At 44.3% G+C, this 17,441-nt stretch overlaps 1 protein-coding gene across 6 annotated transcripts in view; it reads left to right on the forward strand.

Moving 5' to 3' along the window:
• LOC139267405 (uncharacterized) overlaps positions 1-17,441 on the forward strand; it is a 200,523-nt gene that overhangs the window by 55,753 nt on the left and 127,329 nt on the right. For all 6 annotated transcript variants that reach the window (XR_011593893.1, XM_070885684.1, XM_070885682.1 and 3 more), the window contains 4 exons: positions 4,318-4,383; positions 9,399-9,498; positions 9,638-9,754; positions 13,503-13,597. Coding sequence is in view for 5 of the 6 variants with exons in the window: in XM_070885684.1 (XP_070741785.1) it covers positions 4,318-4,383; positions 9,399-9,498; positions 9,638-9,754; positions 13,503-13,597 (378 nt within the window). In the remaining variant the exon portion in view is untranslated. The remainder of the gene's footprint in view (positions 1-4,317; positions 4,384-9,398; positions 9,499-9,637; positions 9,755-13,502; positions 13,598-17,441) is intronic.

The raw sequence follows: 17,441 nt of genomic DNA on the forward strand, positions 1-17,441 counted from the left end.
GAGATTGTTTATTAATCCTGTCTCATTACACAGGACCAGATCTAAGATAGCCTGCTCCCTGGTTGGTTCCACAACATACTTTTCAAGGAAACTATCCCGGATACACTCTATGAACTCTTCCTCAAGGCTACCCTGGCCAATTTGATTTGTCCAATCAATATGAAGGTTAAATTCGCCCGTGATTATTGTCATTCCTTTTTTACAAACCTCCATTATTTCTTGATTTATACTCCGTCCAACAGTGTAGCTACTTTTAGGGGGCCTAAAGACAACACCTACCAGTGACTTTGTCCCCTTATTATTCCTTATCTCCACCCAAACTGATTCAACATCTTGCTCTTTTGAGCCAATATTGTTTCTCACTATTGCACAGATCTCGTCCTTCACTAAAAGAGCTACCCCATCTCCTTTTCCTTTCTGTTTGTCCTTCTGAATTGTCAAATACACCTGAATATTTAGTTCCCAGTCTTGGTCACCTTGCAGCTACGTCTTTGTAATGGTTATCAGATCCTAGCCATTTGTAACTATTTGTGCCGTCAACTCATCTATTTTGTTACGAATGCTGCGTGCATTCAAATAAAGAGCTTTTAAATTTGTTTTTTTTAAAAAACATTTTTTCCTGCTTTGACCCCACTTTCTGATACACTCTTATTTTTATACATTCTGTCCCTTCCTGTCACACTCTGGTTATCATTTCCCCACCTCTACCCTGCTTTATTGCCTTCTCCTTGCTCTTTGACGTTTTAAATTTCCGCTCAGCTGAACTCTTTTCCCCCGCCCCCCACACAAATTAGTTTAAAGCTGTAATAATTCAAGAGTCTTGTTACTGTAAACAGCCTCAGGTGTAAACCTGATCCAACTTTATTCGCGCCCAAAGTGCCCCCGTGACATGGTACCCATGCTTATATACCAGTACAGCCCAATGACCTCCGACAGTGGCGCCCCCTGGTGCCCAGTGATCCCAAGCATCAATGCATGACAACATCCCCTTTCAAGACCTCAATATCAGTCTCTTTACAAATTAAGACAGTCTGGGATTTTCCTCTCATGAGTTGATCGTCTCAGTTCAACTTCAGTTCTAGGCGAGCGTTGTGAGTCAGTTATGACTGAAGGCTGAGTAAACGATCTGATGGGAGTGGCAATGACCACATCAGAGACTGAAGGTCCAGGTTCAGTAATGACAGCAAAGTCCTCTGATGAATGAACATTGGTTGCTTGGTCACTGACTGCATTTTCCTCAAACGATTCCAGTTCATCCGTGTGCTGCAGTTTTACCTGATCAACATGCTTCCTGCAGGTTTGCCCATTTTTGAGCACAACAATAAACACTCTGTTACCCTCCTTGGCTGTTACCTTCCTTGGCTGTAACATTAACGGCGATCCACTTTGGACATTGACCATAGTTCAGTACATAAACCGGATCGTTGACAGAGATGTCACGTGACACAGCAGCACGATCATGATACAATTGCTGATTTTGACGTCTGTTTTCAACACGATCATTCAGATCAGGATGAACAAGAGAAAGCTTGGTCTTGAGATTTCTCCATCAGTAGTTCAGCAGAGAAAACCCCAGTAAGCGTATGAGGTCTTGTCCTGTAACTGAGCAATATACATGACAAACAAGTTTGCAGTGAAGCCCGAGTTACACGTTTCATACTCTGCTTGATCGTTTGAAGCAGGTTTGAACGGAGCTGACTTCACACATCTAATGCCTGTGAGTTTCATGAACTCCTGAAACTCAAGACTTGTGAAGCAGGATCCGTTGTCAGGCAAACCATGAATAGCAAACATGACACGAAGGCTCCCAATAGCAGCTGTAGATGTATTGAATGACATAATAATACTCTATCCACTTTGAATTTGCATCCACCACAACAAAAAACATCTTTTCCATGAAAGGATCCTCGACCATGGTTTAGATGGCCATGACCAAAGACTCAGCGGAGATTCCGCTGGTACTTTACTTAGCTGCATGCAAGTATTGCACTGATGCACACATGATTCCAGATCAGAGTCAATTCCAGGTCACCATACACGAGACCTAGGAAGGGCTTTCATCATGACAATACCAGGATGAGTGCTATGTAGTTCACGTACAAATTTTTCTCTACCTTAGGCATAAAGACACGATTACCCCACAATAAACAATCTGACTGAATGGACAGTTCATCTTTGCGACAGTTGTAAGGTTTGGTCTCATCACACATCTCCATAGATATTGCAGACCAATCACCACTGAGGACACAACGTTTCACAACCGATAAAATAAGATCATGGCTGGTCCAGATCCTAACTTGTTGAGCAGTGTCAGGAGTTCCTTCACTCTCAAAAGCATCCATTACTAACAGTAGATCTGCAGGTTGAGGCGCCTCCATATCAGGTGTGTGCAAAGGCAGACGACTCAGTGCATTGGCACAATTCTCAGTGCCCGGTCTGTGACGAATAACATAATCATAGGCAGACAATGTCAATGGCCACCTCTGGATAGGGGACGATGCATTGGTATTAATACCCTTTGTTTTCCGAAAACACTGAAATGAGTGGCTTGTGATCCGTTTCGAGCTCAAAACAAAGACCAAACAGGCACTGATGCATCTTTTTGACCCCATACACATAGGCCAAAGCTTCTTTTTCTATCATGCTATAAGCTCTTTCCGCCAAAACCCATTTCTCCCACACCAGCCTTTGAGCCATGTGTTTAACTCTCTGATCTTATTTAACCTATGCAAATTTACTCGTGGCTCAGGTACTAATCCAGAGATTATTACCTTTGTGGTTCTGCTTTTTAATTTGGCCTCTAGCTGCTCAAAATCCTTCAACAGAACCTCTGTGTGTCCTATCTACATCATTGGTGCCCACGGGGAACACGAGAACTGGGAGGGGCGGGGGGGATCTTCCCCCTCCCACTCCAAGTTCCTCTCCAGCCCAGAGGAGATGTCCTTAACCCTCGGTACTCGGTAAAATAATGGGATTAAAAGCGGACAAGTCCCCTGGACCTGATGGGAAAATGTGAGAAAATGTGAGGTTTTCCACTTTGGCAGAAATAATAGAAAAGCAATTTTTTTTTTAAATGTAGAAAAATTGCAAAGTGCTGCAGTACAGAGGGACCTGGGTGTCCTTGTGCTTGAAACATAAAAAGTTAGTGTGCAGGTACAGCAAGTAATCAGGAAGGAAATTGAATGTTGGCCTTTATTGCAAGGGGGCTAGAGTATAAAAGCAGAGAAGTCCGACTACAACTGTGCAGGGTATTAGTGAGGCAACACCTAGAGTACTGCATACAGTTTTGGTCTCCATACTTAAGAAAATAAATACTTGCATTGGAGGCAGTTCAGAGGAGGTTCACTAGATTGATTCCGGAGATGGGGGGTTGACTTATGAAGATAGGTTGAGTAGGTTGGGCCTATACACATTGAAGTTCAGAAGAATGAGAGGTGATCTTATCGAAACATATAAGTCAAAACTAGAACTAGAGGGCATTGTCTCAGAATAAGGGGCTGCCATTTAAAACTGAGATGAGGAGGAATTTCTTCTCTGAGGGTTGTAAATCTATGGAATTCTCTCTGCCTGTGGAGGTTGGGTCATTAAATATATTTAAGGCGGAGATAGACAGATTTTTAACCGATAATGGAATAAAGGGATATGGGGAGCGGGCAGGGAAGTGGAGTTGAATCCATGATCAGATCAGCCATGATCTTATTACATGGTGGAGCAGGCTCGAGGGGCCAAATGTCCTGCTCCTATTTGTTATGTTCTTCTGTTCTTATAATCATTCTCGCCTTTTGCGGCAAAGTGGAAGAAAGACCCCAGATCTTCCTCCTCCTCCTCCTCAACTTCATCCTTCTTTAGTTGAGTGCCCTTCCCCCATTGCTGTGATGCATCGGCGGGAAAGGATGGCAGGATATAAGAATGGGTAAGCATGAGAAGCGCAGGATGAAAGAGACCAGGAAATGAGGTGGAAGGCTGAGTGTATGTGGTTCTGCAGAGGGCTGCCAGAGCGACATCATAAGGACTCAGTGATTTGTTATGATCTGGAATGCACTGCCTAAAAGAGTGGTGGTACCAGATGTAATAATAACCTTCAAAAGGGAACTGGATAAATACTTAAAAGGGAAAATATTTGCAAGGCTATGAGGAAAGGGCAGGTGAATGGGACTCCAGTAATTGGATAGCTCTTCCAAAAAGCCGGCATTTACATGATGGGCTGAATGGCTTCCTTCTGTGCTATTTTATTTTATGATTATATGATGATAACATCTAAATATGTATTGGGGTTACAGTAATGCTTTATTAATCAACTGTTTCTGTTTGGTGTAGGAGACAACATTTATTAATCACGGTGCTTTTGGCAGTACTTTGAAAGATGCTCTGGATGTTGCCCAGGTGAGATTCCAGTAAAATTAGCCTAGAGGCTATTGTTGCCATTACAAAGAATATCTGTTTTATTTGAGGGTTATGGGGAAGTAATATTGGGATTGGAGAATATCGCACAGTTCCCACCCTGTTTGCAGAATGGTGCCTAATTGCTGTTTGGAAGAAGCAGCTGTAAGGGCTGCAATGCTGAAGACTTTCATTAATGCAATTAATCTAATTATCACTACTAGTAGGTAGTCAAGTGGAGAATATACAGCATTTTGCAGCTACTACATCACGTGTACCGTGTTGCTAAATCTTGTATTATAAATTGCTATTTCTACAATTTGGATAAGCTGCTGCATAGATGAGTTGAAATTTATACTTTTTGCCTGCTATAAGTATTTGGTTCAGTGCTCCACTAACATTCCATTTGGCAAAGGAAGAGCGTAAGAACAAGAAAGGGATGCCAGGTACATATCACATCTGGTCCATCTTCTCGGACCTAGCTCCGTGAAATGACAGAAGAAGAAGAACAACAACAACTTGTATTTACATAACGCCTCTAACGAAGTGAAACATCCCAAAGCGCTTCACAGGAGTATTATGAGATAAGAAATTTGACACCGAGCCGCATAAGGAGAAATGAGAGCAGGAAAGAGAGAGGTTTTAAGGAACGTCTTGAAGGAGGAAAGTGCAATAGAGAGGCAGAGAGGTTTAGGCATGGAATTCCAGAGCTTAGTGCCGAGGCAACAGAAGGCACGGCCACCAACTGGTGAGCGATTATAATCAGGGATGCTCAAGAGGGCAGAATTTGAGGAGCGCAGCATCTCGGGGGGGAGGTGGGGGAGGGGGTGGCGGGGGTTGTTGGGCTAGAGGAGATTACAGAGATAGGGAGGGGCAAGGCAATGGTGGGATTTGAAAACAAGGATGAGAATTTTGAAATTGAATGTAGGTCAGTGAGCATAGGAATGATGGGTGAACAGGCTTGCTGCGAGTTAGGACACGGGAAGCCGAGTTTTGGATCACCTCTAATTTACATAGGGTAGAATGTGGGAGGCCAGCTAGGTGTGCGTTGGAATAGTCAAGTCTACAGTTAAAAAAGGCATGTATGAGGGCTTCAGCAGCGGGTGAGCTGAGGCAAGGGCGGAGACGGGCGATGTTACAGAGATGGTAATAGGCGGTCTTAGTAATGCTGCAGATATGTGGTCAAAAGCTAATTTCAGGGTCAAATATGACACCAAAGTTGCGAACAGTCTGGTTCAGCCTCAGATGGAAGTTGTGGAGAGGGATAGTCAGTGGCTAGGGAACGGAGGTTGTGGCGGGGACCTTAAACAATGTCTTCGGTCTTCCCAATATTCAATTGGAGAAAATTTGCTCACCCAGAACTTGAGGTTGGACCAGCAGTCTGACAATTTGGAGACCGTGGAGGGGTTGAGAGAAGTGGTAGTGAGGTAGAGCTGGGTCTCCTCAGCATACATGTGGAAAATGACGCTGTGTTTCCTGATGATGTTGCCAAGGATCAACATGTAGATGAGAAATATGAGGGGGCCAAGGATGGATCCTTGTGGGAAACCAGAGGTAACGATGCGGGAGTGGGAAGAGAAGCCATTGTAGGTAATTTTCTAAATTAGATAGATAAGAATGGAACCAGGTGAGTGCAATTCCACCCAGCTGGATGACGGTGGAGAGGTGTTGGAGAAGGATGTCAAAGGCTGCAGACATGTTAAGAACGACGAGAAGGGATAGTTTGCCTTTGTCAGAATCACAAAGGATGTCATTTGTGACTTTGATAAGAGCCATTTTGGTACTATGGTAGGTGCGGAAACTGGATTGGAGGGCTTCAAACATGGAATTGTGGGAAAGATAGACACGGATTTGGGAGGTGACAACATGTTCGAGGACTTTTGAGAGGAAAGGGAGCTTGGTGATGGGACAATTGTTTGCAAGGACGGAGCGGTCGAGGGTTGGTTTTTTGAAGAAAGGAGTGATGACAGCAAATTTGAGGGAGAGGGGCTCAGTACCTGAGGAGAGAGAACCGTTAACAATATCAGCTAACATGGGAGCCAGAAAAGGAAGTTGGGTGGTCAGCAGTTTGGTGGCAATAGGGTCAAGGGAGCAGGATGTGGGTCTCATGGACAGGATGAACTGCCTTAACACAGCCTTAGCTAGGACTAAGCATCGAAACTATGAAACAATTGTCCTGTTTCTTTCATAAAGACCTCCATGGCACTGCAAGTTGGCGTCTTATTAATTTAATTAATTGTAGGGCATTGGACTTTTAGTCCGTTAGTCGCCCATTTCAAAACTACTACTCCATCTCCAAACTCTCTTTTCTCTCCAAGGTCCTTGAGCAGGTTGTTGCCTCATAGTTCCATGCTGATCTTTCTGCAACACCTCTACTGAGACTCTTGGTGACATCATCCACAAATACAAGGTCAACTTTCACAAGTGCACCAAGTAGACACAGCTCTTAACTCCACCATCTCTCTTGATCACTTCACTGTCTCTGTGCTGCCATACTACCAGGTTGATTCTTAATGCTTTCTTAATGCTCTCTTAAATGGCCTAACAAGCCACCCAATTATAAACAATTGCTGCTAAGTTCAATAAAAAGAAAGACTTGTTTTTATAAAAGCACCTTTCATGAGCTCAGGACATCCCAAAGGGCTTTACAGCCAATTAAGTACTGTTTTTGTGAAGTATAGTCTAGTCACTATTATAATGTAGGAAACACAGCAACTAATTTTGCGCACAGCAAGGTTCCCCTAACTTTAATAAGATAATGATCAGATCATCTGTTTTAGTGATGTTGGTTGGGGGATAAATTTTGGCTCGGACACTGGGGAGAACTCCCCTGCTCTTCTTCAAAATTGTGCCAAGAGAGCTTTTATCTTCATCTGAGAGGGCAGACGGGGCCTGGGTTTAACATCTCATCCGAAAGCAGCACCTCCGACAATGCAGCACTCCCTCGGTTCTGCACTGGAGTGTCAGCCTAGATTTTGTGCTCTAGTCTCTGGAGTGGGACTTGAACTAGTCTGTCACCTTCTGACTCAGAAGCAGGAGTGCTACCACTGACACCTATGGCCGCTGATAGGATCCGGATTTGCATATATTTATGAGGCGACCATCTGAACCAGATAGACACCTCAACTGGCCAAGAAAATAGCAAAGTAAAAAAAAAAATGACGGGCGAGAACAGAGCAGTAAGTGTAATGCTTTCATTTTAGCTCTGTTCTGCCTGAGGTATTTTGAGACCTGAGACACGTTTGCTTGGATCCAGTAAGCTGCACACACCAAACTGGTGCTGCGATGAAAGTTGCCAATTGGGGAGGGCAGAAATTTAGCCAGCAACAACATAGCTAACAGTCTATGCCTGGAGGAGGGTGGTGTGCAACACCCCCGATTTTGACATTGCAAGGATTTTTGTTTGGTCCTGACACTGTAGCACCCTGTAACACCCTGTAGTGCACCCTAGTGGGACCGCCTGAAAATCCAGGCGGTCAGAGCTGTCCCAGTGACTGTGAGGGAAGGAATGAATACATCAGGTAAGTGTGATTGTTTTTATTTGTTTTATTTTTGCGATTTATGTTTGTGAGGTGAAGAAGGTATTTGGAATGTTTTTTGTGCTTTTTTTTCCAGGGAAGCCTGTCTTGAGCTCAGGATTTTCAATTGCTCAGCCGACCTAGCGCCCTAAGAGAGGTGTGGAACGCCTCCCTTAGCGCTCCCCTCCACACTCAAGGCCCAGCTGATAAATTTTGTGGCTGCAGATGCAAACCATTTCCCGACGCAAAATTTACTGTTCCGTCGCTCTTAGCGCCCTAATTAGCCTCAAACCAAATTTCCACCCCTATATAGCCTTGGGAGCTGATATTGTTCGGCTACAGAACAGTTAGCTGGACTGCAGACTGCCATTCATAACATGGCAATACCTGTGCATTATTGTGACAAGCCATAGGTATAGTAGAATCATTAATGATGAGTATTGCCACTGCTGCTATGGAGGCTTTTCCCTCCATAGCAGCAGTCCAAGTTATAAGATGCAGTCCTGCCGACTTTCAGCTGGCTTGGATAATGGTTACAGACAACCATGAAAGAAAGAACTTGCATTTATCTCGCACCTTTCACGACCTCAGGACATCCCAAAGTGCTTTACAGCCAATTAAGTCCCTTTTTAGAAGTGTAGTCACTGTTATAATGTAGGAAATGAAGGAAGGATTCTGAGATTCATATATCAGTGACCATCAAGAAAAGATACCTTCCACCAATTTTATGTGCAAAATAGCACAGGAGCAATTGGTTCACACTCATGTAACCAGCAGTTCTATCATCATCATCATCATCATAGGCAGTCCCTCGGAGTCGACTCTAAAAGTGAGTTCTCAGGTGACTGAAGAGTCCAACGCAGGACCTACAATTTCTGTCACAGGTGGGGAAGACAGTGGTTGAAGGAAAGGGTGGGTGGGGAGTCTGGGTTGACGCACGCTCCTTCCGCTGTCTACGCTTGGTTTCTGCTTGTTCTTGGTGATGGGACTCGAGATGCTCAGCATCCTCCCGGATGCTCTTCCTCCACTTTGGGCGGTCGTGGGGCAGGGATTCCCAGGAATCAGTGGGGATGTTGCATTTTATCAAGGAGGCTTTGAAGGGGTCCTTGAAACGTTTCCTCTGCCCACCTGGGGCTCGCTTGCCATGTCGAAGCTCCGCGTAGAGTGCTTGCTTTGGAAGTCTCGTGTCGGGTATGCGGACGATGTGGCCTGCCCAACAGAGCTTGGCGGGTTCTGTATCATGTCATTTATACAGGGCTACATTAGTACTTAATTGGCTGTAAAGCACTTTATGACTCCATAGCAGCAGTGGCAAACTCATGATTAATGATTCTACTATGCCTCTAAAACCAGTCAGTTTACCGGAAATCCAGCCACTCTAGAGAACAGTGCATTGGTATACTTGCCTTTCAATTGACTGTATAACAGGTTTTTATTTATCTTTGTTTTAAATGATTCAGAAGAACAAAAGTCACTTCATTATTTTAAACTCTGTTACAGAAATGGCAAGTGTATATTGAACGACAGCCACTGCGGTTTTATGACAGAGAACTGCTTCCTCATCTGGTGTTTATTACCAAGCGATTAGCTGAGTTTGTAGGTATGAACTTGTTGCCTTTTTTATTTTCTCACTCTCATATTACATAGTATCTTTGTTTCTGACTCACAACCATTTTGATATTTTTGGCACTATTTACTATGACTGTCTCCAAATGTTTGAGTTTTTGTTGTATTTTCAGGGTGCTCTCCCACTGATTTAGTGCTGGTACCAAATGTTACCATGGCAATGAACTGTGTTGTAAGAAGTCAGGATCTGAAGCTGGGAGACACAGTATTCATGCTAAATGTGACGTATGGTATGTACACTCTGTTTTGCTGAAATTCTAACTGACATTATTTCATCAAAAACAAAACTTTAAAAAAATCAATTATGGAGCCCACAATTCCTTGGGAGTTAGAAACATAGAAATTAGGTGCAGGAGCAGGCCATTCGGCCCCTCGAGCCTGCACCGCCATTCAATAAGATCATTGAACCTCAGTACCCTTTCCTGCTTTCTCTCCATACCCCTTGATCCCTTTTGGCCGTAAGGGCCATTTCTAACTCCCTTCTGAATATATCTAACGAACTGGCCTCAACAACTTTCTGCGGGAGAGAATTCCACAGGTTAACCACTCTCTGAGTGAAGAAGTTTCTCCTCATCTCGGTCCTAAATGGCTTACCCCTTATTCTTAGACTGTGACCCATGGTTTTGGAACTCCCCAGCAACGGGAACATTCTTCCTGCCTCTAACCTGTCCAATCCCGTCAGAATTTTATATGTTTCTCTGAGATCCCCTCTCATTCTTCTAAACTCCAGTGGATACAAGCCCAGTTGATCCAGTCTCTCCTCATGTCAGTCCTGCCATCCCGGGAATCAATCTGGTGAACCTTCGCTTTACTCCCTCAATAGCAGATTAGGAGACCAAAACTGAACACAATATTCCAGGTGTGGCCTCACCAAGGCTCTGTACAACTGCAGTAAGACCTCCCTACTCCTATACTCAAATCCTCTAGCTATGAAGGCCAGCATGCCATTTGCCGCCTTCACCGCCTGCTGTACCTGCATAACAAATTTCAATGACTGATGTACCATGACACCCAGGTCTCGTTGCACCTCCCCTTTTCCTAATCTGTCACCATTCAGATAATATTCCGTCTTCCTGTTTTTACCACCAAAGTGGATAACCTCACATTTATCCACATTATACTGCATCTGCCATGCATTTGCCCACTCACCTAACCTGTCCAAGTCATCCTGCAGCCTCTTAGCATCCTCCTCACAGCTCACACCGCCACCCAATTTAGTGTCATCTGCAAACTTGGGGATATTACACTCAATTCCTTCATCTAAATCATTGACGTATATTGTAAATAGCTGGGGTCCCAGCACTGAACCTTACGGCACCCCATTGGTCACTGCCTGCCATTCTGAAAAGGACCCGTTTATTCCGACTCTCTGCTTCTTGTCTGCCAACCAGTTCTCTATCCACGTCAATACATTACCCCCAATACCATGTGCTTTAATTTTGCACACTAATCTCTTGTGTGGGACCTTGTAAAAAGCCTTTTGAAAAGTCCAAATACACGACATCCACTGGTTCTCCCCTGTCCACTCTACTAGTTACATGCCAAAAAATTCCAGAAGACTTGTCAAGCATGATTTCCTTTTCATAAATCTTGGACCGATCCTGTCACTGCTTTCCAAATGCGCTGCTATTTCATCTTTAATAATTGATTCCAATATTTTCCCCACCACCAATGTCAGGCTAACCGGTCTATAATTCCCTGTTTTCTCTCTCCCTCCTTTTTTTAAAAAGTGGTGTTACATTAGCTACCCTCCAGTCCATAGGAACTGATCCAGAGTCAATAAAATGTTGGAAAATGATCACCAATGCAGCCACTATTTCTAGGGCCACTTCCTTAGGCTGCATCCCAGAGTACTTATCAGGCCCTGGAGATTTATTGGCCTTCAATCCCATCAATTTCCTTAATACAATTTCCTGACTAATAAGGATTTTCTTCAGTTCCTCCTTTTCGCTAAACCCTCGAACCCCTAGTATTTCCAGAAGGTTATTTGTGTCTACCTTAGTGAAGAAATTCCAAAGTATTTGTTCAATTGGTCTGCCATTTCTTTGTTCCCATTATAAATTCACCTGATTCTGACTGCAAAGGACCTACATTGGTCTTCACGTAGTTCCATGAATTTCCTGCTGTAAATTTGCTGGGAGACTGTTAGAACCCCTAGGAAACTAGCAAAGACCTGGTTTTGCTGGGTCTCTGCCGATTTCCGGGAATTTTCTGGTTGAATGTGTAAGTGCTTTTGTGATCCTCACTGGTGAGGTCCAAGTAAAGCAAGCAGTCCAGACTCCCAAAGGGAGGGTCAATTTGACCACACTCCCTCCTCCATCCCAGAGTGCGTTTCGCCCTACTTTGCCCTAGGGAGTGAAGGGTTATGGGGACCGGGTAGGGAAGTGGAGCAGAGGCCAAGATCAAATCAGCCATGATCTTATTGAATGGCAGAGCAGGCTCGAGGGGCCAAGTGGCCTACTCTTGTCCCTATTTCTTATGTTCTTATGTAAACATGGGTAATTTCTTCCTTACAGTGTCCAATTTTGGGGGTTCTCTTTCAGAAGGGCTATCACATGATTGGAGAGGATTCCAAAGGCTACAAGATTAATACCAAAATCTTGAGAACCGAGTTATGAAAAGTGATTGAGTACCTACTTGAGAGAAGACTGAGGCCAGATTATGAAGGAGCTCATTAAGTTGGAATCAGATGTTTTTGTGTGGTATTCAGATTTCCAGAACGAGACAAGTATAAAGATAAGGAAAACTAAAGTAAATAGACATTCAGACAGAATTTGTTCAGAAAAATGTGCTCAAATATGGAACAAACTGCCAGTGAATGGTGGAAGGAGAAACTAAGGGTTTTAAAAAAGGATTAGGCAAGTTCCTGGTATCTAAAAAGATCCAGGATTATTACATTTTATAAATTATGTATGTAGAGGTATACTGCAGTGAAAAGAGGATATTTATATGGCCAAGCTAAACAGGCTGATGGTGTTCTCCTGTTCAAAATACATTATTATGTTGCAATGATTGTTATACTGTTAAGATCACTTTGTAGACATAAAGTGCTTCATCATGCAGCCCAAGTAAAAACAAACTTGCCGAGTAAATCCAAAGTTGCATTCTGAATAGAAAATGGATGCTCCAATCAACTGCAAATTCTATTTGTATTTGTCGTCTAAACAATGGATCATAAATTGCTTCAAAATAATGGTGAGGCTAATGGCACTCATCATTATTTATGCACAAATGCCACAGCAACTTCAGGTGAGGGCAAATGCACAGTTAAACGTGGGAATCCAAATGTTACTGTCCGAGATGCACTGCTCTGCCGTTAGCTTCGCGAAAACGGCATCTCGCTGACTGCCTCACCATTGAATGGCGAAGTTGCCGTATTTGGCAGATACAAACTAAACTCGCCATCGAAAGTTACATCTTGTGCATTTCATTCTAAGTACCTTTTTAACGATGCGATAAGTTTTAACTACTGCCAAACAAACTCTGGCACTGAAAATGAACTATTACGGGTTTGAAGCCTCATTCCTTCAGGTTTTATTTGTTATTGGAGATTTTAAAAATGTAAAATTTAAAATATATTTTTTTCTTTTTCTTTTCTGTCTCTTCCTCGCTCTCGTAATCCAATCTTTCTTTCCTTTACTTTATTTATCTTTTCTGTACCTGAATTGGCATTGAATTCACCCGCTCTAATTTACACTTTCTTCTTAGTCCTTGTACTTTTAATTCACAATCCTTCAACCTGATTGGTTAAAAATATAAACAGTTGCTTGCCCTGTTCACACAGGTCCCAGATGCCTGGTTTCCATCGCTGTGATATTATCAGCTCTGATTTCAGCAACTTTCAGCGCAAAATTATCGCGATAAAACAGCAAGCACAAATCTAACTAACGGCGGGTGCCATTTATTGCCCTGCTACAGCAAATTATGGCTGATTTTCATTCTTCTGAGTACTTACTTAATCTTTTTTGGGCTCCTTAGGAGCTGTGAAGAAGCTTCTTAAACAAGTTTGTGAAGAACGAGGGGCTACACTGCAGGAGGAAAGTCTGGCATTTCCACTCTTGGGACCTAGTCAGGTACTGTTGTCAACAACTTTACACAAGCAATTTCTCAAGTCCTGTTCTTCCTGCCTTCTGAGATGTGTGCTAAACTCAGAGATACAAATTGAAGCTGTTTGGGTTAATTTGCCAGATACCAAGCTTTGGTACAGATCTATTGTTTTTTGGTTCTGATATGCCTTTCCCCCTCAAAAAAACATTTACCACTATTTGGGAATCATTTTAGTTCAATAAGAACAGCTTGTGTTTAGAACGTGCCTTTAATGTAGCAAAACATTCCAAAGGCACTTTATAGCAGAATAAAGAAAAAAAAGATTCTGAGCCATAGATGTAGATATTAAGAGAGGTGACCAAAAGCTTGGTCAGAGGTGAGTTTCAAGGAGAGTCTTTGAAAAAGAGAGGGATGTAGAGGGATTTAGGGAGGGAATTCCAAGCCATGGTAGCTGAAGGCACGGCCACCAAAGGTGGGGCAATGGGAGATGAGAGAACAAGAAGCTGGAGTCAAGAGTTCAGAGAGTTGAAGGAGGGTTGCAGCGTTGTTACAAAGATAGGGGTAAGACAACGAAGGATCTAATTTAAAGGGATAGAGGTTGCGGTGTGGGGTGACCAGGACAATATTGGAATAATCGAATCTGGAGGTGGCAGGCATTGCTGAAGGTTTTAGCAGATGAGGATTTCGGAGCAGATGAGGCAAGGTGGGCCATGTTACGGAGGTTGAAATTAGTAGTCACTATGATGGACAGCGGTTGGATGCGCAGCTTGGAGTCCAATAGGATACTGAAGTTGCGACCAGTCTGGTTCAGCCCAGGACAGTGGATGGGGAGGAGGATGGAATCATGGTGATGGTATGGAGTTTGTGGCAGGAGCTTAAGATGATTGCTTTGGTCTTCCCAGTGTTTAGCTGGAGGAAATTGCAGCTCTTCCAAGAGTGGATGTCGGACAAGCAGTCTAAGCACATCAGAAATAGGAGCAGGAGTAAGCCATTTGACCTCTCAAGTTTGCTCCGCCATTCAATAAGATCATGGCTGATCTGGCAGCACACAGGCAGTGGAGGGGTCAAGAGGTAGAGTTGGGTGTTGTCAGTGTACATGTGGAAGCTAACCCCAAGTTTGTGGATAATGTCATCAAGGGCAACATGTAAATGAAGAGGAGGTGCATCCTTGTGGGACTCCTAATGTGATGGTAGAGGATGGGATGAGAAGCCATTGGTAGAGGTGCTCTGGCTGCAGGTAAGCATGGAACCAAATAAGTTAAGTCCCACCAAGCTGGACAGTAAGGAGAGGCATTGAGGGAGGATGGTGTAGCTGACAGTGTCAAAGGCTGCAAAGAGGCACCATAGTCACAGTGAATATTGTATCTAACTATGCCACTATAATGGCAGTAATGGGCCAGATCCAGAGTAATAAAAGTTAATGGGCTGGATTTTGCGCCTCGTTTTGTGCCCTGGTGGGGCGGTAAATGGTGTTTCTGGGCATCAAACGGGGCATCCAGGATTTGGCGCGCAGCCAGAAGTTTCGCCAATGGTTTTGCGGCGACACAAAAACTTACCACCCCATCCTCCGTTTTGACGGTCATGATGATGTAAATCGTCGTGCAAGGCTGGGCTAGTGCCCCAGGTGGAACTTTCGGCCTGAATGCCTGATTTAGTGACCGCCCCAGGAACCATCCAAGAAAACCAGGCAGTCCCAGGGTGTAGCAGGCGCAATTTGCAGCATATTTAAAGGGAGGCTGGAGGATCTTATATCGCAGTTGTCAGTGACTGCCACAGTTGCGCGCAGAACGCTGGGGGCAGGGAGGTGTTGCTACAGTTGTACAGGGCCTTGGTGAGGCCACACCTGGAGTATTGTGTACAGTTTTGGTCTCCTAACTTGAGGAAGGACATTCTTGCTCTTGAGGGAGTGCAGCGAAGGTTCACCAGACTGATTCCCGGGATGGCGGGACTGACCTATCAAGAAAGATTGGATCAACTGGGCTTGTATTCACTGGAGTTCAGAAGAATGAGAGGGGACCTCATAGAAACGTTTAAAATTCTGACGGGTTTAGACAGGTTAGATGCAGAAAGAATGTTCCCAATGTTGGGGAAGTCCAGAACCAGGGGTCACAGTCTGAGGATAAGGGGTAAGCCATTTAGGACCGAGATGAGGAGAAACTTCTTCACCCAGAGAGTGGTGAACCTGTGGAATTCTCTACCACAGAAAGTAGTTGAGGCCAATTCACTAAATATATTCAAAAGGGAGTTAGATGAAGTCCTTACTACTCGGGGGATCAAGGGTTATGGCGAGAAAGCAGGAAGGGGGTACTGAAGTTTCATGTTCAGCCATGAACTCATTGAATGGCGGTGCAGGCTAGAAGGGCTGAATGGCCTGCTCCTGCACCTATTTTCTATGTTTCTATGTTTACAGTTTAAAGTGGCACTTTTATGTGACTTAACCCTTTGTTTTCAAGGTCAGTAAGAGATTTCAATGGGGACAATGCTAGTTCGCCAGCAAATCATGCTGGTTGCTATTGGCAGGCAGCTTCAAGCTGGAAAAAGGGCTCTTGTCCATGGTAGGCAACGGAATTGAAGAGGTCGCAGACGTTTGGGGAGGAGGCCATACGCCGTCACGGGTTTACAGGGAACATTGGTCATACCAATTTTGATGTGTAGTGCGTTCAAAGGCTGCGCTTCAGAAAATAAGTGTTGACAGAGATATGCCAGCTCCTTCAGGCAGACCAACAGCCTAACAGGACTGTGTTGCCCGTCGAGGTGAAGGTTACAGTGATGATGGCCTTCTATGCCTCTGGATCCTTCCAGGCAGCAGCAGGGGACAGTTGTAGCATCTTGCAGCACGCTGCACATTGCTGCATTCCACGTGACAAGGGCACTGTACGCATGCAGAATGGACTTCATAAAGTTCCCAATGAGCAGGGAACGGCAGAATGAGAGGGCTCTAGGGGTTGAATGATTTGCAGGCTTTCCCAAGGTTCAAGGTGCCATTGACTGTAAACATGTCGCCTTGCGAGCACCAACTCAGAATGCAGAGGTGGAGCAATGCTATAATGACAGCCATGCAGCCACCCATAACATCATTGAACAGACAATTGGCGTGCTGAAGCAGCGCTTCCGATGTCTGGACTGCTCTGGAGGCAGCCTTCAATATTCCCCTCAACGGGTCTCTGAATTCATTGTGGTGTGCTGCATGCTACACAATTTAGCCATCATCAAGGGACAGGCATTACCAGTGGGGATTGCAGGACCACCTCAGGAGGAGAAAGACGATGAAGAGGAACCTGCGGAGACACCCATACCGCGTCCACCACAACCATAGGGGAGGCAGCGTGGAGATGTGGCCGCAGCAAGAGCCTTACGTCGGCAGCTCATCATTGACCGGTTTGCTTGAACAGGGAAGGGGAGGCTGGAGCGTTGCCTTGCTACTTTATGCCGCCATGCTGGCTATTCTACACCTGATTCTGCGAATGAGGCACAAGACAGCAATGTCAAAGGTCAAACAACAATTTTTATCAAAATGCAATAGTTTCAATTTCCCCCTTCCCCAAGACCCAAAACTATTCAATGGTTAAAGACTTATGAACACAGAACTGATCCCTGCACTCAACATCTAAAGTAACACAAAACTGCTTCATGCAGTGAACAAAATGTAAAATGACTCAAAACTGCACCCTTCAGTGACACCATTGAGTGCATTGTTATCACACAACTATGTACAATGTGGACAATGGTACAGACATTCCTGACAATGAAGTGTTGCCAGTCCTTAATGGATCTTAATGAGACTTTTCCCTCTCCTTCCCTTCAATCCCCTCCCATGCCTGCTGCTCCTCCTCAATGAGGCCTCAGGGCGTACAGCAAGGCTGCTAGAGG

The sequence above is a fragment of the Pristiophorus japonicus genome, chromosome 7 (genome assembly GCF_044704955.1).
Source record: "Pristiophorus japonicus isolate sPriJap1 chromosome 7, sPriJap1.hap1, whole genome shotgun sequence".
Lineage (NCBI taxonomy): Eukaryota > Metazoa > Chordata > Chondrichthyes > Pristiophoridae > Pristiophorus > Pristiophorus japonicus.